The following is a 24,208-nucleotide window of genomic DNA, read 5'->3' on the forward strand; positions in this document are numbered from 1 at the left end:
TTTCACCTCCCGGAGGGAGTGCTGAACACGATCACTCAGGCTAGAGCTCCGTCTACTAGACGGCTCTATGCGTCTAAATGGTCAGTGTTCGCTGAATGGTGTTCAGCTCATAATTTAAACTCGCTAGATTGTGAGGTAACGGTGGTGCTTTCTTTCTTGCAAGAGCTGTTGGACAGCGGGAGAACCCCATCCACGCTCAAGGTGTATGTGGCGGCTATAGCAGCTTTTACGAAGCCTGCGAATGGCCAGTCGCTGGGAAAGAATGACCTCATAATCCGTTTCCTCAGGGGGACTAGGAGGCTGAACCCTCCTCGACCTCTCTCGGTTCCAGCGTGGGACCTTTCTACGGTCCTAGAGGCCATGAAAGGTGGACCATTCGAACCATTACATGCGGTGGAGCTAAAGTACCTTTCCTTCAAAACCGCTTTTCTGCTGGCACTAGCCTCAGTAAAACGGGTGGGCGACCTGCACACGCTCTCGGTGAGCGCTACGTCAGGCCAGCTGACAGTCTTGCCTGGGCCCGGGACGAGATAATCTTAGATGGCCTTGACTGTATATATGTGTATGCACCTATCTCACAGTACCGAGTCGTCCCGCCCTGTTCTGCCGTTGCGACCGTTCCACTTATACATGAGCTACTGCCCTTGGGACATAAGTGTTGGAATCTCAGCACGCACGGCGCTTTACATAGGGTTCCCGTAGCGTAAGCTAAACTTACGCAACACGAGAGTACTCTCGTAAGAGAACGACACTTGGTTACTAACGTAACCTCGGTTCTCTCTGGAGAGAGAACGAGTGTTGCGTAGCCTGCCGTGCTTGTGCTGTGTTATGGTTTTGCTTCCAGTCGACTGAAATCATAGTGCAACCTGAGCGATGGGTATTTATAGGCTAAGGCCACACCCATTTTGGCGGGCCATAACGTTGCGCGAGGCGAGCCTCTCATTGGTGCTGACATCATGCCTGACGCACTGATAGGTTGCAGCAGTTGCCGCAGAGCAGCCAATAGGTGCGCGAGCTGTCTCGCCTAGGTCTGCTTGCTGCAGCAAATGCGTTTTACATTCTAAAAATTAAGGATAATGTTTTGCTTCAGTATTCTCGAGAAAAGGAGTTTTCCCGTAGCGTAAGCTAAACTTACGCAACACTCGTTCCCTCTCTAGAGAGAATCGAGGTTACGTTAGTAACCGAGTGTCGTTTTCCCACATTCGAATATTAATTTTCACCTTCGAAATTCTGTTTTTAAAACTATTCGAATATATATTCGAATTTAGAATATTTGTTGACAGCCCTAAATGACAGTAGAGCTAGCTAGCCAATCCATCCAAACAGTGAAAGAACCATGAAAAATTGCATCAATTTGTGATGAACAAGGTAGCTAACGTTAGCAACTACCAGTACATACCTGATTTCAATGGACTGATGGAGGAAGAGACGCATTAATAACGTTAGCTACCTTATCATAAAAGCACCTATTTCTGCCCATGCCCTATCTCCAATTTAGCTAAACCACAAGGGGACAGCTGACTTTATGTTAGCTAATCAAAGCAGACAAAACTGTCACCATCCACTCAGATAAGCAGAACTAATAACGTTATATCTATGATATAAAAATACATAGCCTAAGGGTAAGGGTAATAGTAAGTTACATAACGTGAAGTTAACTTACCTTCATCCCAGAATGTTTGCTTCTTTTATCTTCTTCTTGAATGATGGCTTAGTCCCAGAATGTTCGTTTAGAACTAACCACCTAAAAATTCAAAATTCAGGCCGCGGTGATTTCATGATGCAAATGTAAAACTCTGCGTGTACAGTGTAGTTACAATAATAATACAGGACTGTCCATTAATTTCCCATGATGCATTGCCACTTACAGTGAAAACACAAATACATTACATTGTTGTAAGATTTACTGTAGAAATTACATCAATTGCTAACAGTGTAGTACCTGCATAACATCAACTCCACAGCTGCAACTATTTTCCTGTATGCTGTGGTATATATATATATATATATTCAATTGACTAACTGAATTGACATTTCAGTGCAATTCCAAAAAGCCAAAAAAAATATAGATTGGAGCGAAAAATAATCAACAGTCAATTACTTTAACTTATACAGTTGCAATCAAAATTATTCAATCCCCATTGCAAATCAGGTTTATTTGGCTAAATGTACATACTTTAAGCTGTTTGCAATGAACAAATCAAACAAAAGTAATTGATATAGCTCAACACAACAAATGTTTCAAGTGGTTTCCCCAAATTTAACTGAAAATGCAACTTTTAATGACTTCTGCAGTTTCAAAATTATTCAACCCCGTGAATAGAATCCCTCACAACAGCACAAATCTGCAAAAAAAGGTGTTGTCTCAAACACACCTGATGTAACTAATCAAGGGCTTCATTAGTTGCACCAGGTGTGCTTGAGCTAGAACACATGAAATATCTGAACTGGCTAGGTTTGTTGAGTGTCAGGCTAAGTCAAAAGAATGCTCCAAAAAGTTAAGAGAAGATTTCATCACCCTTCACAAACAAGGAACAGGATACAAAAAGATAGCGAATGCACTAAATGTTCCTAGAGACACAGTTGGAAGCATAGTTTGCGAGTTCACAGTTAAACAAACAGTGGTTACAATGCCTGGACAGGGCAGAAAAATGCAGCTATCAACGACTGAAACCAGATTTCTGAGAAGGCAGGTTCAGAAAAACCCTTGCGAAAGACCTGCAGCAAGACTTGGTGGCAACATAGTTTCAGCACAGTATGCCGTGTACTAAACACATGCCAGAACTCCAAGACGTACACCACTGCTGACTCAAAAGCACAAGAAAAGTTGGCTCCAATTAGCTCAAAATCATATAAATAAGCCACATAAGTTTTGGGGTTCTGTTCTGTGGAGCGATTAAACAAAACTGGAACTTTTCTGCCCTCTGGATCAGCGGTATGTCTGGGGGAAGAAGAATAAAGCATATGCTTAAATGGGGACATTCTAAAACGCTTAGCGTGAAAAACGCTTAATGTGGCTAAATGTACTAAGACAGTGATATTAAAAGACCAAACTCAGTAAACATCATATTAATGAGCCATACCCTCCTCAGACCTGGCGTCCACATACGTGGACATCACATTTTTGGATGTGCGCAGCATAATACTTAATTCTGAGTAACTGGAACATGTTTTTCACAAACGTGGACACTTACACTGCCATGTGGTGGTGTCAGGACAAAAAAAAAACGTAACATAAATAATGTCAAGATGGCGGAGAACACAGGCGAAATGTCACGCAGCCACATCAGACCAAAACGTCCACAAGGTAAAAAAATTAATAACATTTCATTGTTGATTCTTGTTAAGTTATGCATAATAGTGTTGTGTGATTAAAATGGCATGCACATTTGACAAACTTTTGTAACAGGAAAGATTTACTATGCTGCTAAATTTGATGTCCACATATGTGGACAATGGGACTTAGCTTCGATGCAACTGTATAAGAATGTGAGCAAAAAAATTAAAATTTGTAGTTGCACTGAGCTTCGTGACGCACACTGGCTCACTCACTCACACACACACACACACACACACACACACACACACACACACACACACACACACACACACACACACACACACACACACACACACACACACACACACACACACACACACTCAGGCCCCATCCACACTACTGCGTTTTCGTTTAAAAACGGAGACCTTTTGCTACGTTTGCACCTCCCGTCCACACTAAAACGGCAAAAACGGAGACCCAAAACGGAGAAGTTTAGAAACGCTGCCGACCCATTTTTCGTTTTGAATCTCCGGAGGGCGTTTTAGTCTGGACGGGTCAAAACGGAGGACTTTAGAAACGATGACGTAGTAGAGGCTCACGCTCGGCACTATGATTGGGTGTCATCAGTCATGGCGTATATCTTTGCTAGCAGCTGTTGTGCAAGTAAATTCTGCATTTTACAATGCTATAACTGCCTACATGCGCCGGAGGCAAGCTATTATTCGAGCGATCTGTGACAATTCCCGTGTGCAGCGGTGGTATCGACCGTACATGGAGCGTTGGTTTTGGGTAGAACCAGCGCATGGTGGGATAATTGTATCAATGAAGTTGTGTTTACAACGGCACACGCATGCCCAGTGTTGGTGAATGGTCACGTGATCCGCGTTTTCAGTCGTTTTAATGTGGATGGAGATCAATTCTAATACGCAGCTAAAACGCTGGTGTAAACGAAAACGCAGTAGTGTGGACGGGGCCTCACTATCTTGCTCACTCGCGATCGCGTGCACACACACACACACTTGCTCACTCACTCGCGCACACACACACTCTCTTGCTCACTCGTGATCGCACACACACACACACACACACGCTCACTCTCTCGCGCGCGCACACACACACGCACACACACACACACACACACACACACACACACACACACACACACACACAAATAAAAATAACTTCCTAGTTTGGAGAAGTTGAAGTTTTGGACAAAAAAGAAAGCAAATTTTTATGTTTTTTGGATCTGTTTTTTATTTGGAAATAAATTTTGTTTTTCCATATCAATGTTCAGAAGTGGTGATTGGTTGACAGCTCCGCCCCTCTCTTCACCGAGTGTCCAAGACATACGGCCAGAGGCCAGATGAAACGACCACAAAGTCGATCATCGACCTCCGGCCTAGGGCGTCCTGGTGCCATGTGCACTGATGGACACCCTTATGCTTGAACATGGTGTTCGTTATGGACAAGCTGTAACTAGCACAGAAGTCCAATAACAGGACACCGCTCGGGTTCAGATCGGGGGGCCGTTCCTCCCAATCACGCCCCTCCAGGTGTCACTGTCGCTGCCCACGTGGGTGTTGAAGTCCCCCAGTAGAACGACGGAGTCCCCAGTCGGAGCACTTTCCAGCACCCCTCCCAGGGACCCCAAGAAGGCCGGGTACTCTACACTGCCGTTTGGCCCATAGGCGCACACGACAGTGAGAGACCTATCCCCGACCCGAAGGCTCAGGGAAGCGACCCTCTTGTTCACTGGGGTGAATTCCAACACATGGCGGCTGAGCTGGGGGGCTATAAGCAAACCCACACCAGCCCGCCGCCTCTCACCATGGGCAACTCCAGAGTGGTAAAGAGTCCATCCTCTCTCCAGGAGTGTGGTTCCAGAGCCCAAGCTGTGCTTGGAGGTGATCCCGACTATCTCTAGTCGGTACCTCTCAACCTCACGCTCAATCTCAGGCTCCTTCCCCACCAGCGAGGTGACATTTCACGTCCATAGAGATAGTTTCCGTGTCCAGGGATCGGGTCGTCGAGGCCCCCGCCTTCGACTGCCGCCCGATCCTCTAAGCACCGGCCCCTTACAATCCCTCCTACGGGTGGTAAGCCCATGGGAGGGCGGCCCCAGGTCGCTTCTCCGAGCTGAGCCCGGCCAGACCCCATGGGGGAGGCCCGGCCACCAGGTGCTCTCATACGAACCCCAACCCCGGGCCTGGCTCCAGGGTGGGGCCCCGGCTAAATTTTCGGATCCAACTCACCTGGGCTGAGCTGTGGGTCCTGAGCTGTGGGTCATGAACGAAAGGACAAGATCCCCAATACAGGCGGCCGAAATGAGCTTTCTCCCCAGGGTGGCTGGGCAATCCTTAGAGATAGGGTGAGAAGCTCGGTCACTCGGTAGGAGCTCAGCTGAGGTGGCTCGGGCATCTGTTCCGGATGCCTCCTGGACGCCTTCCCGGGAAGGTGTTCCGGGCGCTTCCCACCGAGGAGGCCCCGGGGAAGACCTAGGACACGCTGAAGGGACTATGTCTTCCAGCTGGCCTGGGAACGCCTCGGTGTCCCCCCGGAAGAGCTGGAGGAAGTGTCTAGAGAGAGGGAAGTCTGGGCATCTCTGCTTAGACTGCTGCTCCCGCGACCTGGCCCCGGATAAGCGGAAGATGTATGTTATGTATGTTCAGAAGTTATACAAGAGTAACAACGAAAAATGTTCAGGCACAGGCTGTAAATAAAAGAGATTTGCACTTTGTTACACAATGGTGTCTTGATTGTTTTCTGTGAATTCAGACCCAGTGTCCACATATGTGGACATAATTTATGTGCACATGTTCAAAGATAATATCTGGTTATTATATGTATTGGTCCCTCCTAACCCCAAAAAGCTTGAAGAAATCTAAAATGCACGTCAAACCAAAGCTCGGGTCTGAGGAGGATCCTATGTACAAAAAAAATAAGATGAGCCCAGAATATGAACGCAACGTGTTTAATTACACGTTAAGCATACCATAGTATTTAAGAAAAGGCTCAATGTGGCTTAATGGACACCTCATTTATAAAATGTGTAAGTAAAGCCCTCACAGAGTTAAAGCAATGAGCTCAATTTCTCATTAAGCGTTTTCACAAATAATGTTACCTAATTTTAGCCTACTATACTGGGTGACAAAGTTCACGATAGACTTTATCAATAATGCATAGAATAGATTCAGAATTCTGCCAGGCTTCCCTTGTTTAACCCACAGCAACAGCGACACCAATCAGACTTTGAAGAGGACTAATCAATGATTGGCCGGCTCATTAGCTGCAGACCACTTAATTAACCACATATATTCTGGTCACATTTGTCACAGGAAAGATGGCGGGTTTTCTAGCTACTTGCTGCTGATTGTTGTTAACAATGTTGATGGATTTCTTGTTCACTCAGAGGTATGTTTAGTTTGATTTACGTTACAAAAGCTTGTATTTCAACGGATATATAATCGAATAATGTTTATGTGCATGTGAATCGTTTAAGGCTAAAGTAGAGAATGGTAGAAATTCATTAGTCACTCACTGTACTCAGAACACTATAATGCTGGATATAACAAGGCCTTATACAACGTGTTTTTATTTTATTTATTTTTATTCTGAGTATAATTCAAATAAAAGTTTGAATCAAAGTTGATATTGATTTTTATATATATATATATATATATATATATATATATATATATATATATATATATATATGTCACTGGTATCTTTTGGTATTTATTTTAGTCCATTCCCAGCTTTCCAAAAATCTCAGTCAGAAATTTCTCATAGTGTTGCATGAATTTACCATGTAACATGAAGCCAACTGGATACACTGGGTCATTGACCAGTGCAGTGTTTCTCATAGCCAGCACAGACACATACAAATCCCCTATTTGAAATGTCATAACTAATCATTTGTGGGTACTCAAACTTCATTGATTCCTCTAAGTTTGCACATATCTGACTGTGAACTTTTGTAAAGGAACGCATCATCACCCTTTGGATGTAATGGTGGTTCGCTGGAAATAAACTCCTTGTATTTTTCAACATCATCTAGAATTGTTTCTGCTTCTTTAAGTGTAAACTCTGACTGTTTTTGCATTAAAGTCATTTTTTTCAATATTCACCTGTGTCGATATGATTATACAACAAAGGGAAAAAAAGACAATACAATGTAATACAAAAAAATATAATATAATAGTGTATATTAAGAACACCCTGGTAATCAGTATGACACCAGTGAAAATTAGTTGTAGCCTTTAAAAAGGCTTTTTATAAAGAAATTTCAATTCCAATAATCTGAATCCAACTGAATGACAGCAAGACCTATACAATGATTCTAGCAAGGTGACTGCACAAATGACAGGTTGTGAGTCTGATGACAGTCTTATATATACCTACAGATGACAGTTACATGCATTTCAAAAGATTACATTGTGTGTTGATTGGACAATTCAAAAACAAAGATTTGTGATTGGTTGTAGGCAACCATGTGCTCTAAAAAGGGGCGTGTTCACAAAAGGGAGATGAAAAGGAAAAGTTTTTTTTAGTAAAATAATTATGGAATATGTGTACAGAAAATAAAATTTCAGGCTTGTCAAAACATCATGACGAAAGAAAGCTATATATATATATATATATCTTTTTTTTATTTTATTTTTTTTATCAGGGTTTTTCACTTAGGTTGCAAGAGATAGTTTGTTGTAATAGCCTAGTGTTTATGACAGTCAAACTTCATACGTTGCAGACTATTCTGGTCTCATTTGATTTTTTGTACATAGTATCCTATGGCTTATTAATATGATGTTTAATGAGTTTGGTCTTTTAATATCACTGTCTTAGTACATTAAGCCACGTTAAGCCTTTTCTAATAACGGTTTCCTATGGTAGGAAAATGCTTAATGTGTAATTAAACGCGTTGCGTTCATATTCTGGGCTCATCTGATTTTTTTTACATAATATGGTTTATTAATATGATGTTTACTGAGTTTGGTCTTTTAATATCACTGTCTTAGTACATTAAGCCACGTTAAGCCTTTTCTAATAACGGTTTCCTATGGTAGGAAAATGCTTAATGTGTAATTAAACGCGTTGCGTTAGTATTCTGGGCTCATCTGATTTTTTGTACATAATATGGTTTATTAATATGATGTTTACTGAGTTTGGTCTTTTAATACCACTGTCTTAGTAGATTAAGCCACATTAAGCGTTTTTCACGCCAAGCATTTTAGAATGTCCCCTTAAATGAACACTCTGTCTACAGTTAAGCATGGTGAGGCTCTGTGATGCTCTGTGAAACATCTCGTTTGCAGCAGGTCAAGATAGCAAAAGGGTGTTCTACTCAGTACTAAAGATGCTTGCCATGAAGGGGTTGAATAATTTTGAGACTGCATAAATCAGTAAAAGATGCATTTTCAGCTGAATTTGGCGGAAACCACTTGAAACATTTGTTGTGTTGAGCTTTTTAAATTATTTTTGTTTGATTTGTTCATTGCAAACAACTGAAAGTCTGTCAATTTTGCCAATAAACCTGATTTGCAATGGGGGTTGAATAATTTCAATTGCAACTCTATGACATGGTGTTCCTTTGTGTCCATTTTCATGAACATACTTTATAGACAGTTCATTTCTATAAAGAGTTTGTAGAAAGTATATTTCTTTCTTTCTACTAAGTTCCACTACCACACATCATTTATTTATTATTGTTTACAAGTATAAAGTTGAATCAAATGTATTTGTATATACTAAAAGTGACAATTGATCTGAATTTCGTTTTTTTTTTTTATGCAGAGATGTAATCAAGTTGTTTTGTGTTAAACAGTCCCAAGCAGGATGTGTGAATGTTTCAAACAAACACATCAGAGGTGTCAGACGGAGGTAATGGTACAACATAGTTACAGGGACCATTGGCCGGGATTTCCAGTGACAACCCAACTAAAAATCAACCATATTTTCATGTTAGTGGAATTATTATTATTATTTATTTTTTTACCTGTACAATGTCCTTATTACGGACATTAAAATCATCATTGTTGTCATGGCCTTGAATTTGCCTTATGTTGACTTGGTCTTACCTGGGAAGTGTTTGACACTACTTTGACAATGTTCAAAATTATAATTATTATAATTATTTTTTTTTTTACTCTAGTCTTGGGCTGTCTGACAGAAGCTTTTGATGCCAATGAGGACAGGCAGAAATGAAGGATATGATGCAATGTGTAACAATTAACTTATGTTAACAGAAATACTTATTATATTACATCGTTTTTTGTAAGGTCATGTATGTAATCTTAAAAATTATTTAGTTTTAAGACTTTATCAATGGCCGTAATTAGAGATGTTCTGATACCCTTTTTCCCTTCCCGATACCGATACCGATTCCGATACCTGGACTCAGGGTATCGGCCGATATGAGTACTGATCCGATACCTGTGTGTGTATCTATACAGCTGCAATTCATACTAGCCCTGTATGAATTGATACAATTATTTTATGGTGTGCTTCAGACTAATACCTTAATAAAACATACAGTGAACTAGAGTAGTTTTATTATCTGACATACATTTCACAGCAATATATTATTTATTTTTCTTAAGTGAAAAAGAACTTCAAATGCAGCCACACATCTAATACTGTAAACTGAAAAAGGTATTTTAGTTTTACAATATAACTCTATATAAAATTTTTTTTTTTTTTTTTTTTAAAACAGTGCAACAAATAAATCTAGGAATCTAAAAAAATAAATATGAATAATATAAGAAAAATAATATCTTTATAACTTAAAGTCCAGAAACAATTTTGTTAAATAAACGGCATTTCATTTTTGATATACAAAAGTAAAAAAAAAAAAAAAAATGCAACAGTAACTTATACTCAATCTAAGTAGTCCTTTAAACTAAGTGCAGCCACAATGTAGTGAAATAAGAGACTTGAGTAATAGAGTATAAATAAACCTCAACTAAAGATGTCGGTAGTAAAGCTGATTGTTTTCACATCTTTTAGTTTACATGAAATCTGTTCACGCAATGTCTCGAATAGCTTAGGGAACGCTGTTTCAGAGATGTATTTGCGACCAGGCAAACTGTACCGGGGCTCCAAATGTTCAATTAAGCAGCAAAATCCATCGTTTTCGATGACTGACAGCGGCTGGTCATCCAGAAAATTAAACTCGATAATTTTGTCGGATATATTTATCGCTCGTTGGCTGTCTTTTGAAAACTTTTCTCTTCGTTTGAATGAAGCTTAGAGATTGTTGATTCTGGCGTGGCTCATCTTTCTCTGCCCTTGCGTTTATGTAGGCTAACCATCGTGTTCTGCGGGGTGACGCGTCTTCAGATGCTTTATTAAGTTACTCGTGTTGAAGTTTCTTCTTCTTGTGCCACCCCTCGAAATTGCAGTATGGCATATGAGACATGTCACCGTTTTACTGGCTGGTTGGTCCAGTCTGAAATACTGCCAAACAGCGGACATACTGCTAGCGCGCGTTTTCATTTCTTCTTCGCTGCTCTAAACAGTGGTTGCTTGTGGCAACAGCACAACTTCCTGTGTTGCCACAAGCAACCACTGTTTAGAGCAGTGAAGAAGAATTGATCTCTGATTTGCCGCGTTAAGCAAAGCTAGCGTGCATAACTAGGTATTGTTTAAGAAAATGGTATCGGATCAGTACATGGGTACAAGTACTCGCCGATACCGATGCCAGAATTTTTATTGGTATCGGCGGCATTTCCGATACTATAGTATCGGAATCGGAACAACCCGAACCCTTTTGTTTTCTTTTTCGGTCACATACGTTCTTCCAGGCCCATTTTTCTTCAAAGTCCTCCAAACGGCCTCATTTCACATTAAAACGCTTCTGCAATATTCTGTCTGGAAGGTCAAGTTGCAGAATGTGTCCTTTGTTCCTTTACTGCAATGATGCATACATTTGTTTGTATGAATGTTACTGGGCGATGGTACAGTTGTAGGATTTTGTCTTTGACAATACAGAACTAGTTTTCAGCATGACAGTTCTTGTCATGTGTTTTCTGTAGGTCATTGTCATCTCTGATAGACTCTCTGTCTTTGAATCTTTTCAAATCACCAAGCAATATCCCTGACCAGAGTGGAAACATTTGGCATGAATCTGATGAATGATGAAATTTCATCAGAATATTCAGTATCCCTGGTCCATGATATTTGTTGTTGTCTTTTTCAGTTTCCTCCTCAGGATCTTCAATAGACACGACAGCCTCAAGTACTAGCAAACTCTATGGTAAATGCTGACCTGGCCATGTTTGTGTTTGCCTGTGGAGGGATGTAGTCGTCCACTGCCTGCTTCTCATCCAGTGCGTCTCCTGGAATTTTTATTCCACGAATGTGGTCATAAAGTTTTTAAAGACACTGATTTACACACAGTGTGTTTGATTTGGTGTAAAAGACATGGCATTTGGAAATGTCTAATGCCCTCTTCAGACTTGTGGTGTTTATTAATTGTGCCACACAGTGAGTAGCGAACACTTTCAAGCCCTTGTCTGTTGTTCTTCTGCCAGTAGCTCCTTGGACTGCCTTAATTATATGGACTGAACATAATATGGTGAAGAAAAGTTAGTCTCCTGAAGTCAGTCATGGTGTCGTTTCATTTAACTAAATTGTAGCATCCATTAGGTAGGTAGGTATATCTTGTTTGTTGAACGAAAATAGGATACTCTGGATGAGTGCCCAACTATAGTCAGTTTCAACCTGGTGTATGTTGTAGAGAGTGAGTTTCCGTATCTTTGTTACAGTCTGATGCAACCAGAAAGAAACATTTGGGAGTATGTGGTCATTCGTTATCATTTCAAACACAGGAAGAGGAGGCTTGTCTTTTCCATGTCCTGGTTGATGCTGTAGTACAACACTGTCTTTGACTGACTTGGAACTCGACTCACAACCCCTCCAGTAACATCCAAATTCAGGGTAACAGGATGTCCTTTTCTGAGATGTTGTACACAAATGACCAGTCCTGTCTCAGTGTAAAGATGCACTCCAAATGGATCCACCTGCAGATTTTGGACATATCCTAGGCACAATCTGTAGGACAGATCTGTGTCTTTCCTAATTTTGTGAGTCAACATCAGCTCCAGGATCACATCCTCATGTAGTCTGCAGCTTTTTTGAATTTCACTATAAATTACTTTGAGTATGTTTTTATTTAAACCTCTAGTGATGTTTCCAGCCACCAACTCAGGAACTGGTGTTTTTCAGAGATTTTTGTAGTACACATTACTTACTCCTTGTACCACTTATTTGGCAATTTTGCCTCTCTTCCGGTAACTTGCTGGGTGGGACCTTACCTCCGGTTTCAAATGGGTTACCTTTCCAATTCTTGTCACCTGAATTGGAATTTGTTTGTCACTGCTCAATGGTTTGTGTCTAATACGGAAAATATAATGTGCATTGCAAGTTTTGAAGGAACGCGATGCCTTAACTGGATACACCTGGTGATTTCAACTGTGAAGTGCTGGTATGTAAAAATCAGTGTGCAGCAGGGATTATGTTTCAGAAATTGCATGTGTCCATGAATTCTGCAATTTTTTTTGTTTCCGGCAATGGGCTTTATCTTTTTCCATTTCCGTGTGGATCTGTACAGGCCTTGTGCTTCTGTATTCTTTTGATGTTGCTGTTGGTTCACAGACTTTGGTGCCACGCCGCACTCTCCATCACAGTCTGTCAGCTTCGCAGGTGAGAGATGGCCCGCAGACTTTGGTGCCATGCCGCGCTCTCCATCACTCCGCGCTGTCTGTCAGCTCCATAGGTGAAAGGCTGTCTGGAAATTAAATGTGCATTTAAACACCACGACAACTCCATCCTGCAGGCCTGTGCAGATGACAGTAATTTCTGTCTCCAGGTAACTGATGGGAAGTTATATTTGAAACACACACACACATGCTACAGCCAAGTACAAACACAGATATTCATTACTGGGTCACAGTTTTGTGACTTTGTTGTGTGGACAGTGAAAGACTGTGCTGTGGTTCGGGTCTTACTGGATGTGAACTACTGGATATTTCTCCACCATTCGCCATGGCTACTCTACCCTGATGCAATACACAATGCAATGTGCATTGAATTCTGAGCACTCAGACCACAAACTTTAGAATCTGAACAATGTGTATGTTCTAAATTCCGAATAAGCTCCAATTCAGATACTAAATTAATCGTGCCTTCTAAAGTGGCAGGTTTTGCACTGCGCAAATATATACGCATGTCGCCGCAACTACATGTGCAAAGTGGTCACGAGCCAGTAAATCTTTCGTAGCAACATCAGCAGAAGGGTAAGCTTTATAAGTCAAGTGTCTTAATGCATTACCAAACTCACAAGCCATCTCATTATGGAGCTGACGTCGGGAGGAAAAGTAAACCATTGGGAGGAAAAGTAACCCGTAAACATCTCTGGCTCGACCAGAAAATAATAAACACTTGAGCTCATTATCCCACCCATTTACTTGTGCCGCCATCTCAAATTGTTCAGACCAGTCAGACCATTCCTGTCCACCCCACTGACCCCAGTAAATATTTCTGGCATGAAAAGAGGGCGAGAAACTGGAATTACATTAGAGTTAGCAGCTGTCATATCTAGAGGTACCGATAGTTGATTGGTGGAACTATCATTATCGGCAAAAATCCATCCCGAGTTTTTCCGGATTGCGTCCGTTGCTGGAGCAGCTGAGAAGAGTGCGCTGGCATTACACAGTACGAGAGCACTGAGAAGACACTGGTGACATTATACAGAGAGCGGCCTATTCACCTTATTTTCCATGACAACAAGGCCGACGCCATTACGCTCATTTTGTCATCTTACTTCCGGCTGAGCGGGACTTCAACTTCCGGCTGAAAGGACCTACGCTAGTTTCTAGCGTAATTCTATAGTTGTAACGGTAAAATATGTTAAGTATTATATGCTCAGTTAGGGGCTGCCATAACAATTGGATTAAGAGGATAGAACAATTTAACCAACGGTGTTACGAACACAATGTAAAGCGATCGGAATGTTGTGGTGTACTTTATGATTTACACCCACCACCACCTCAAGACGACGAGGAGGAGCACCTGAGGCAGAGGCGGAAGGCGCTAAACTTGAAGTGCTCACCCAAGCGCTCTTATGTGTGTTCCTACCATTTTATGGACGGGGAGCAGACTGACGAACGAACACCCTTACCCAGAGTAAAGGCTCGGCTACGATGTTCTGGTAAAGAAGTCCCGACGGGTGCTGAACAGGTTGTCAGATTGTCAGATTCAGGTAAGCTAACTTACCTAACTGTTGTTTCCTAACTTACCTATCTATGTGCTTGTTAGCCTAACGTTAGATGAAGTCCGTTCTATGAATACATTTAAGATTAGTAACGAGCCGTTCACAAAATACAACGCATCTCGCATGATTACCATTGGTGAAAAGGAGAGATGCATTAAAAACGAGACACACAATCTCCTAACTCTACGTAGGTCAATATCAATATCTGAGTGAGAGATGTAGCTAGCTGGCATCCTTACAGGAATAATGTGTGAGCTATTGTAAGACTGTAATGTACCATAATATATTGTACTATCGTGAATATTCATTCATTCTTTATTTCAGACCCTTAGGTCCATATCACAAAGTAAACGAAATATAAGAAATATGACATATAGGTGATATATGTCATATTTTGGTGTAGCCAAACATGACACCTATATGTCATATTTCTTATATTTCGTTTACTTTGTGATATGGACCTAAGGGTCTGAAATAAAGAATGAATGAATATTCACGATAGTACAATATATTATGGTACATTACAGTCTTACAATAGCTCACACATTATTCCTGTAAGGAGGCCAGCTAGCTACATCTCTCACTCAGATATTGATATTCAGTTTCTGTTGTTAAATAGACCTAATGTAGGATAACCTGAACCCTGTGGTTTACACTGATGTTAAAATAACACTTCTTATATACACTAAAACACTGATGTTCACTTTCACAAGTTGAAGGGATGTTTTCTTGTTACAAAAAGAATGTGAAACATATATGTAGGTTATATAATTTTAAATCTAATTTAAGTTAATTTTATATACTTTAAGCATTATCGTATCGCATATCAAATATCGCATTGTTTAATGAGTTATCGCATTTTTCTTCAATATCGTGCACTTAATAACTTCTTCCAGGCAATGAAGTAATGGCAGACAGAGGCTTCACCATTACCGATCTCCTCTATGAAAGGAAGGTGAAACTTGTCCTTCTTGTGAATCTTGTAAAACAGATTTTACCTGTTGTGAATAGTTATTTTTATAAACCTTTACAATGTGACCAGATGTTACCTGTTGTGAATAGTTATTTTTATAAACCTTTACAATGTGACCAGATTTGACCTGTTATGAATAGTTATTTTTATAAACCTTTACAATGTGACCAGATGTTACCTGTTATGAATAGTTATTTTTATAAACCTTTACAATGTGACCAGATTTTACCTGTCAATCATTTATTATAAAACCATATAATGTGAGCTCTGTAGATTACCCTTAAAACTTAAATGAATTTTTAAGTTTTTAAGTGATTGCTTTCTCAAACATTGATATGTTCATGTAGCCGACAGAAATCACTGCAGTACATATTGTTATTTTGATTAGATAATCATCAAGTGTTCTAATATAGAAACAAATAAAGTGAGAGACTATACATGTTATATACATTTATGCAATTTTAATGCTCTTCCCTTTGCAGATATTTAAAGATGGCCATCTTTAAGCATAGCAGACTCTTTGGATTTATATGAAATGGTAAAACTTTAGCATTAACTAAGGTTAATACATGTTGTAGTATTGTATATTGTTAGTTTGTTATTCTCAACATTTACTAATACATTTTAAATTGAGTTTAAATTTTTATTGTATCTGTTAACCTTAGTTAATATATGAATGAGGTACAATTGTCTTGCTCAAATATTAATACGTGCTGTAAAAAATGTATATTGCATAATGCATATAGTTCATGAAAGCTAGCTAATATACATCCTTGTTAACAAATGGAACTTGCAAAGTGTTACCTATATGTACCTATATAGCTAAAGAAGCCTGTAATATTTTAATGTTTAAATAATTTTCTGTAGAATTCATTCTGTAGAACTTCTCATTTAATATATTCGTATTTATGTATTTATTTCATTTAGCACATTTCAGTTCAGCACTGTTGGAGTGTTACTTGGAGTGTTATATTTTTAGTATCAATTTAAAAAAGATAATATAAGATAATACACTCAGCTGAAAATTGCATTTTTAAGTTCACTTATCTGTTCTAAAAATCCGTTCAAAAAATGTGATGACGTCACAATTTCTGAGTCACTTCGGCACTTCCGCTTCATGGCTTCCTTTCTCGTGGTATCGGCAACGATAACACCAGCTGCTATTTGAGGTAAGGCTCTTTCAGTTAATACACGAGTTACAAAGAGTTCTAGTTAGCCATCAAACGGGGTCTCTGGTCGTAATCAGTCGCAAGTCCGTCACTGACCAATCAGCATTCATTAGCAGAATGCTAGCGTGTTCCGGCCAACAACGGCCCAACCTGTAAGAAATCGAAAGTACTCATTCATTCGACTTTTGGACTATAATCTATATTGAACTTGCGGAATCAACAATAAAAATCTACGTTGATTCAACAAGCAGGAGAAAGAGATACATTTAGCCGTCTAGCTCCATAGACTCCCATTCAGTCTGCGCTCGTCCGCGATCACCTCCAGTGGAATTCTAATGGAACTGCAACCAAGATCGCTACGATTTAGCGTAGTCAGGCTTTTATTTGTGTTTAATGGATAAAACAACGGAGGTGAAATACGCTCGGATTTATGGCTGCTATAAATTTGACCTGCCACAAGATGGTGCTGTTTTCGACACTCTTGATGCTTCGAATCTTTTCAGGGGAAAGCCTCATTGAGTCATGGGGCTTCATTTGCCCATCCCTACTTTAAAACAATCCTGGAACATGTGACCAGCGCTCCTACACACTCCCCAGTCCCACCATTATCTAACTACACATATAAGATCTATCTAGCTTTCTTCGTTGCTGGAAAAACCCTAATGGTCTGAGCAACACAAAGAGTCCCCATTTTCCCCAGAGCGCGAAAATCCAGTCACGTTCACCACTGCCGAGCCTCCCTTTCTCTCACCTCTCCTCTCTTTAAAGGGTAACTAAACCCCTGGTCAGAGCCTGACTCCACCCACTGGCAATATTTTAAAAATGCTGGAAAAGTAGGCAGAGCCCAGTGGAGAGGGGGCGTGCATCTCTGCAGGCAAGGGCGTGGTTAGCTGGTACCCTCTGACATCAGAGGGTACCACAACTTCCAATAGGAAAATTCAACTGCAGTAGCCACTGTTCAACCTGAAGAGGGCAGCACTCAGACGTTTTTACACCACATTTTGTAACATTAAAACACTTTAAACACAAATGTAAAAAAAAAAAAAAAAAAACTACTTGAATCAATGAACAGCACTAAAAAAGCCCCATTCTTACAGATCATTAACTAAAAAAAGTTGGTTTAGGGTTTAGTTACCCTTTAATGTCCTCCACTCCAGGTGAGATCAATTATCCCTGCCTTCGGTCCATGCAACGAAAACGTGCTGCAGAAAGGTTCAGATGGGTGGGGCCAAAGACAAACAAAAAGATAAATCCCCATACAATACTTCATGTTCTACATTTTAGCTTATACCATTTTCTGTCTCAGCCTTTTGACTATCTGAATACTCGATTCTGATTGGATGGAACTGCAAATAGTTAAATGCACTGATAGTTCGAGTCAGTTTAATTACCTTCTAAATGAATGCGCTGTCTTCATTGAAACACACAGACAGAGAAACATTTCTTTAGATTATTGTAGATTTGTAAAGTTGTTTGAGTTTCTGATAAAGGATGGTGAAAAGGTGAGAGTTGCACCATTTAAAGATAATTGCTGGATTTTTTTTTTTTTTTTTACATTTTGTTTGTCACAAAAATGTACAGATCTCTTCTCTTGTGTACATATAAATAACAGGAACCAAATAATTGGTAAAAGCCACAGCACCACTTTCAGTGATACTGTTGAGTTGAGTTTGCCTTCTGAAACTGCCTGAACATCTCGTACCCAGCAGGCCAAGGAGCAACGCTGGAGTTCTTGCAGAGGTACGAAACCAGCAGTTCATTTCATACATCAAAACATTAATGAAAAACTCTCTATAGCTACATCTACATTAATGCGGACACATTTGGAAACATTGTTTTAATTTTAAGATGTTCTCAGACCACACTATCGTTACAGCATTTTCCAAAAGTTTCACACAGAGATGTTGGATGACTCGTAATTCATCTTCCTGTACATGCTGTAAAATGTAAAATGCTGTAAAAGCTGATAGTGATGAAAAAAATCTGTATGGAAGGAAGGCCCCCAAAAAAACACGATACTTTTTTTTTTTTCAAAAGTATCAATATTAGAGGGGACGTAGCCCCTCTCACATACACACTACCACTCACTCACTCATAACATCCTCTTGCTCACTGTCTCTCTTGCAAACTCCCTCCACAAACTCTGTGCCACTTTCCACTATTCTGATATTTTTTGTTAACTTAGATTAATTATATTAATATTATATTATTCATAGAGTCTGTTTCATTACTTATTGTTTGTTTGACAGATGTCTTTTCAAGATAAACCCCAAGAGATCGAAAGTGGCGAAGAGCACTTCAAGAAAGCAGCTGACGGTCAGTATGTGTGTCAAACTCCGCTGACTCCGCTCCTGGGGCCCACTGTCCTGCAAAGTGTAGCTCCAACCAGCTCCAAAACACCTGCCTGCGAAGTTTCTAGCAATCCTGAAGACATTGATTAGCTGGTCCAGGTGTTTAATTAGTTCCTGGAGGGCCACTGTCCTGCAGAGTTTAGCTTCAACCCTGAGTTTGACACCTGTGTTCGAGAGGTTATTTCACTTTGAACCAAAATTACAGACTAGAAAGCATACATGGAGAACAGTCTTCAGAAGAGAGTCCAATCTCCCTCCATTCACTTGCACATCAATTTTCATTAGTGTCACGCAGACTTTGAAAACACTCACTATTTCGTGCTTAGTTTAATTGTTTGTTTTTATGACCCCTTGTAATTCATCTGTCGACCAGTGGTCCGGGTTTGAAGACAAACTGTTTAATTTTCATTCTACCGTGTACGTGTTTTTTAAAATTTTATTATTATTATTTTTTATTGTTATATTAAGTATAATGATGCAATTGTTTTAAAAGCATTACTAGTTTTAAAACTGTTATATTGTTTTTATTAAATAAAAACTATTAAATAAATATTTCTTTATTTTGCAATTAAGAGGCTGGTTATTTGTATATAACAGTGTTCAAACTTGTTTATAGATCATTTAAAGTAAATATATGTCATTAAACATTAAAAAGCTAAAGAAAAACAAGATTTTAGGTAAAATTACAGTTGTATTGACCAAAAAGGTTATTTCCCTTTGAACCAAAATTACAGACTAGAAAGCATACATGGAAGAACAGTCTTCAGAAGAGAGTCCAATCTCCCTCCATTCACTTGCACATCAATTTTCATCAGTGTCACGCAGACTTTGAAAACACTATTTTGTGCTTAGTTTAATTGTTTGTTTTTATGACCCCTTGTAATTCATCTGTTGACCAGTGGTCCGTGTTTGAAGATAAACGGTTTAATTTTCATTCTACCGTGTACGTTTTTTTTTTTTTTTATTGTTATATTAAGTATAATGATGCAATTGTTTTAAAAGCATTACTAGTTTTAAAACTGTTATATTGTTTTTATTAAATAAAAACTATTAAATAAATATTTCTTTATTTTGCAATAAGAGGCTGGTTATTTGTATATAACAGTGTTCAAACTTGTTTATAGATCATTTAAAGTAAATATATGTCATTAAACATTAAAAGATTTTATGTAAAATTACAGTTTTATTGACCAAAAATGACTTTACAAGAAGTTTATTTTCTGTTATTTAGTTTTATTTTTCTGGCACCCCCACTTTTCACACTCTTGTACATTTGGGTGACTGACAACATTTGAACAGGATGGTTAAACTGGCAAGGGATGTTTTTCTCCTCTTTGCCTTACCATGAGGCTCCAGTGCTCAGGTTACAGTAACATGGACAGTAAATGTGCCACAGAGAACGATGGGGAGATGTCCAATGGATTATGCTGGCAAAAGCAACAACAGTTTTTGGAGAAACTCCTTAGAGAATACATGGAGATGTTATCTGTTCTGAACTTCTCAAAATAGGTCATGGAGGTCTAAAATCTCCCATCACATATTCAAAACCTTGTAGCATCTGAGGGTTTGGATCCTGAAGATGCTGGACATGCCCTAACATTTGTGCTTTAGCTATTCATCAGCTTCAGCTATTAACATCAGCTAGTTATACCATAAGGGGGGTTTGAGCACACTCACACACATTTGTGCCATTTCGGGAAACAGTTCCTGTTCAAATGAAGACACAAGTGAACGTCACAGCTTCTTTCCATGCACTGCTTTGCAATGAACACGCATGCGGCGACCAGCAGTGGAAATATTTTTGACATGGTCACTACTGGTGTGTTTTGGTGCCGTTTTCTGAGACACACCACAGAGCTCTCCAATAAGCTCTTCCACAAACCCCTTGTGCGTCATGTTGCCGTGTAGCTCCTTGTGCAATATGAAAGCGTTGGTGGCAGCAACGTCCAAGAAGTGTAGAAAGACTTTTCTGTACCACTTCATGGTTTTGTGCTGTGCAGTGTAGTACTGCAAGAGCTGATCGGATAGATCAACACCCTCCATGTGCTGGTTGTACGCGGACACAGGTGCAGGACATGGAAAAGTCTTTTTCCTCCATGCATCTTGTACTTTCACGTTTCGTTGCACACAGTCTCCTTTATAGGCAGCATGGATGGTGGAGCAAACAGACACCTCTTGTTTGTCCATCCACTTCACACACACAAGAGGCCCATCCCGAATCCACCTGATGGATCCCCTGGTGGACTTTTTGGTCAGTGCATTAGATGAGCTCCGTGGGAAGTCCTTCCTATAGTCTCTGTAAGTTCCACAAGCACCAAACTTCATAGCAAACAAGTCTGTTAAGAGCTTTGGACTTGTGTAGAAATCATCCATGTACACATGATACCCAGAGCCCAAAACTTTCTTGTCCAGGAGAGACATCACAGCATCATAAGAAAGCCCATGGTCTGAGGGAAAGATGTTCTTGCTCGTGTACACAGAGAGGTCCACAGTATATCCATTCGACAAGTCCGTAAGGACAAAACACTTGAAGCCCAGCTTTGTTGGCTTGGCTTTCATGAACCGTCTCATTACTGCATTTGCTCTGCATGCCACAAGTCTTTCCTTCACAGTGACATTTCTTCTAGGATGATAGAAGGCTTTGCACGCAAGACGGATGGTGTCCATGAGGGGTTTGACCCTGAAAAGTCGGTCATGTTCAGCTGTGCCCCTCTTTTTGTCATTTTCCTTGTCTGCATCTGGGTGGCTCATGTGCAAGTTCCATGAAATGGTGCGGTATCGGTCCCTAGACATGACTGTGGCGGGAAAGGGCACAGAGAAGAGACTGTCCTGCCGCCAGTAGTCAGCGATGGAGCTCATCTTCACCATGGCCATGTAGAAAACGAGTCCAATGTAGCGGTACAGCTCGCCAACACTGACATCTGTCCAACTGTATTTGCGACCCTGTGCGAGTGCCCTGGCAGCCTGAGCGTTGGTGTTGTGGCATAGATTTGACACAGCGCTCTCTGAGAAAAACAGTTTGAACAGACTCACAGGGGAGTGTGAGTCAGCAAGACTCAACTGCGGCCCAGGTTCCCGTGCCGGCAGGAATCTCCGAGGCTTTGGGGCCACGTCGACATCAGTCTCTTCTCTCCATGACAGAGTCTTCTTGGCTCTCTTTGCAACAGGTATCTGCTCACAGTCATTTTCACATCTGTGGGGGGGAGAAAACAAAAGTGAGCATGCTGACAACAGGATCACAACAACATTATCCATTACAAATAGTGATATATTGCCCATTCAGTAAAAAGCTTTTTAAAACCCACAATCACTTTGTATGTATTATTTCACAGTATGTTCTCAAAATTAATCTGTCAGTTGTAAAATATAAGATAATGTGCACATACTCGTTAAGATTCTCAACCGTGCTGAAAAATGAACGATGCTTTTGTGCCGTCCCTGTGTGAGGTGCACGTGAAGGAACCACATTCCGAAGAAAAGAAAAGGTACAATCACAAATATTAGTGAACATTTGTTAGCTTAGGTTGCCCATGGTGGCATACCAGTGTATGCATAAGTGATTGGCAATTAATGTATATGGCTGATACTTTATGCCTGACAATGAGGCATCTTTGAAACATTTACACCTAAGCAGATATTGGAGAAGGTGGCATACCAGTGCATGCATAAGTGATTGCAATTAATGGATATATAGTCTCGTGCTTCATGCCTGTTGATGGGGCATCGATGACCTTATGTTATGCACATTCAACACATTTACACCTCAGCAGATACTGGAGAACACAGTTAAGCTCAGTTGATGAGCCAGTATTTTACAGTAAACACTGGTGTTCTGCCGAATAATAATACTTATCAGATTGTTCCACCAACACTATATTTGCATTAAGGGGAGACAATAAAGCCTCAAACCAAATGAATATGATGTAAGCTAACCCAGAGTCTGAATATTTAATAGTCTCTCTCTCCACATTATAGAGAACAAATGCTTGTTTTGTAAGACATACTATCAAAAGACCACAGGACAACACATTTCACCCATAATATTAAAAACAGGTAGCCTAGAGGCAACTCTAATAACTAAAATAAGAATAAATGACTTACTCTTGAGAAAATGTGTCCTGCGCTGGATCAAAGCCCTCTTCAAAATGCAGGTCTTCATCGTCAAGGTATTCGTCGTCTTCGGACTCTGAAGAAAAAGTTAATTCTTCCTCACTGTCTATGGTCATCTGAAGAGCTTGCTTGCGTGCGTGACGTGCCATCTTGATGAAAGGTCAATAAAGCCAAACAAACGTTTGCTGCCAATTTTATCCTATTGATAGGGGGCGTTTACCAGATTTCTCTAGCTTACGACAGGTTATTACCATGTGAATGATTCGCACTGCCGGTGGGTGTGGCCAGACCGGGGCATAGAACTTTTTTTCAGGGGTGGCCAGTGATTTTATTGGGATGGCAAAACACATGCATCTAACAGTGAACTTATAAAGCTTGTGGAATGGAACACACATGGATTTCGTGTAACTGCCTCTACAAAAAAAAATCATCGATCGTTCCTATGTTAGTTAGTTAGTTATTTATTTATTTATTTATTTATTTATTTATTTATTTATGTGGCATACATTTTATTTCATAGACAAGGTGTCTCCGACACAAACGCGATCAATCCGTACAGTAACCGATCAAATGGCTTATAGTTGTGACTAAATATTGCAAAATAATGTTTAAAAGTTTTTTTTTTTTTTTTTTTTTTTAAGTTATTAAATATGCAACAGCGTGCATTGCACTGCACAACATTAGTGTGTAGTCAACTGGGTGTTTATTGAAAGATCCATTGAAAGATTTAAAGATCATGCTAATTTCAGAGGGCTGGATGGCCCTGCTCTGGTTGCGTGTTTTCATTGGTCAGAAATGGGCTGCTAGAGAGACACATCCGCCAATTGAAAGCTCTTAAATTTGAATCCTTCCCATCGCCCGAACCACCAGTTGATTCTCCAACGCGCCTCTTTGTCTGACTTTCCCGCTCATGTGACATATCACAATCATGCCAATAATATACTTTAATCTGACAATTGTAATTCTACAATGTTCTTACATATTATTGTGCACATTATATTAACTCTTTGTGAGAACGTGTGTAAACATTTGAAGATCATACATCAGTATCAACAC

The 24,208-nt window shown here is 40.0% G+C and overlaps 2 protein-coding genes across 2 annotated transcripts in view; one reads left to right on the forward strand and one right to left on the reverse strand.

The window, feature by feature from the left end:
- The window catches only part of LOC309490520 (uncharacterized protein), a 327,836-nt gene that overhangs the window by 106,671 nt on the left and 196,957 nt on the right, over positions 1 to 24,208 (forward strand). The window lies entirely within an intron of this gene.
- Positions 20,365 to 22,553, reverse strand: LOC309490007 (piggyBac transposable element-derived protein 4-like; the record flags this gene model as incomplete). The annotated part of the gene is made up of 2 exons (XM_082158953.1): positions 20,365 to 22,235; positions 22,429 to 22,553. The coding sequence occupies 2 exons, from the start codon at positions 22,551 to 22,553 to the stop codon at positions 20,777 to 20,779; spliced, it is 1,584 nt and encodes a 527-aa protein (XP_082015079.1). The 3' UTR covers positions 20,365 to 20,776.

This window comes from Leuciscus leuciscus, assembly GCF_965113295.1.
Source record: "Leuciscus leuciscus genome assembly, chromosome: 25".
Taxonomy (NCBI): Eukaryota; Metazoa; Chordata; class Actinopteri; order Cypriniformes; family Leuciscidae; genus Leuciscus; species Leuciscus leuciscus.